Genomic DNA, 1,794 nt, shown 5'->3' with positions numbered 1-1,794 from the left:
ATACATTATAAGTCATAAAGTATTTATCAAACTGTCTTGAATATCCTACAATAATAGACGATTACAATAGAAAAATCATCTTATTTAGGTGACTAATAATGGACGTTTTAGAAACCGTCTTATTTAGGAGACTGATATTAGACATTTTGGTGACAGTCTTATTAAGATTTAAACGAAGTGACTTACACGACAGTACATTCTTTAATTTATAATCATTTTTTCAGACATCACGTTATAATAATTTGAAAGAGAAATATACATACACATATATTGAACAACATTATAATTAATATAATATAAATAAGTACCATTCAATATATCATAAATAAGCATTATCAAACAACGCACACATAAGTGTACTCTAAATCTAAACTAAAATACAACTGTTTGCACTAATGTTAAGCCTAACATTATATGAATTCAAGTCTCCACACTTTTGTGACCACCAAATTTGAATGGTCAAGTCTTGCAATGAGCAATGTTGTTAAACCATTGGTAGCCATTGCTGTATTTAGCCTAGAAGATTTCCTGCCGAAAACATGCATACAATGTACCAATCAACAATCTGTAGCATGATTGCAACTAATCAGAAAATATGCCTTGTACTCTTACGTTATTATCTTCAAGAAAGCGTCCAATATATGGCCAAAAAACTGTTCTGGGCAATCTTGGAAGAACTTCACTAAATTCTGAATGGCCTCTTTTTTCAACAGTGCTTGTTCCACTTTTCTGTGATCATTATCGTGAGCCAAACAAACAGTAATAGAATCTAATGTCGTGCATGCCCATGCATCATCCTCCAGCAGATTTAAGTACACAGCAAAGGCAGGGCATACTGCCGCAGAGGTGAGTCTGACATGACAAATTTCATCAAGTGAGGGATGATTCCATTTTCGGTTGCTTGTTCCTGTCTTCTTTTATTAATTTTGCAAAGGTTGAACAAAGCATTAAGGACCTAGAAACAGAAAGGCAGAGACAGTCAATTATGTGCTCAGAAAATAGTGCAACAGAAGGCAAGTTGTGTGCTGAGAAATTAGTTAGATTTAAGTAGCACCAGATTTCAACTAAAAAGCACAAAAAAAGGAGCACAGCCACGAGCACATTGTCATCTTGTAGACAAAATGTTCTGTTGTCTATAGTTTTCTCACTCTAAACAATAAGTAAGATGGTTTGCTACTCCAATTATGAGTATGCTATATATATGCATTGCATACTGCTATAACAATTAATAAAGCATCGAATGAAGTATATTATGGTTCACTCGTTTAGCCATATTCTGCTATAACAAGGCTGTGATAAAAAAGATGTAATGGTTGCATTATTGTAAACAAAACTATGTTCTCTCATGTCCCAGATACTTAAGTAAAAAGCTCTTGGGGAATACAGCTAAACGATCCAACTCAAAAACAGGTTTTAGAATTGTAGTACAGAACCATAAATCCATAGATAAGTGAAGCAAAATGCAATCAAGATTAGTGGGCAAACCTGTGACACCAGCAGTACATGGAGTAGAGTTGGCATGATCTTATTTGTCCCCTTGATCATAAGCTGACTGCAGAAGGTTATCTATATGAGACAATGGCTGCAAGGAAATAAAAAAGGGATGTAAAGTAGAAGGAATGAATTTACCTGAAAATGCATGTGTATATCGACATCCAACAAGCAAAATGAATTAGAAACAAGCAAATCCATTTCTGGTTCTTTAAACACTACAGATTTTAAAAATCCATGTGAAAGAGTTGCCTCGAATAACACTAAGTTAGTGTTGTCAAACGACGACCACTCGGTGAGCAT

General features: G+C 34.3%; 1 protein-coding gene across 1 annotated transcript; it reads right to left on the bottom strand.

The window, feature by feature from the left end:
* Positions 1-292: 292 nt before the first annotated feature.
* On the bottom strand, positions 293-1,589 carry LOC103653859 (MAP3K epsilon protein kinase 1-like). The gene is made up of 3 exons (XM_008680670.3): positions 1,486-1,589; positions 613-852; positions 293-528 (listed from the first exon to the last, which is right to left on the bottom strand). Exons 1-3 carry the CDS (start codon positions 1,503-1,505, stop codon positions 411-413), a joined length of 378 nt encoding a protein of 125 aa, XP_008678892.1. The 5' UTR covers positions 1,506-1,589; the 3' UTR covers positions 293-410.
* Positions 1,590-1,794: the final 205 nt, after the last annotated feature.

This window comes from Zea mays, chromosome 4, assembly GCF_902167145.1.
Source record: "Zea mays cultivar B73 chromosome 4, Zm-B73-REFERENCE-NAM-5.0, whole genome shotgun sequence".
NCBI classification, from domain to species: domain Eukaryota; kingdom Viridiplantae; phylum Streptophyta; class Magnoliopsida; order Poales; family Poaceae; genus Zea; species Zea mays.
Note: the sequence above shows the minus strand (reverse complement) of the source record. Positions and strands in the feature narration are given on the sequence as shown.

Excerpts from the sequence above, each read along its gene's own strand:
- LOC103653859 (XM_008680670.3), bottom strand. The coding sequence starts at position 1,505 with ATGTACTGCTGGTGTCACAG. Across the intron at positions 853-1,485 it reads ATGTACTGCTGGTGTCACAG|ACTCACCTCTGCGGCAGTAT; the intron begins GTTTGCCCACTA and ends TTGTCATGTCAG. Across the intron at positions 529-612 it reads GCTTTCTTGAAGATAATAAC|GAAATCTTCTAGGCTAAATA; the intron begins GTAAGAGTACAA and ends TGTTTTCGGCAG.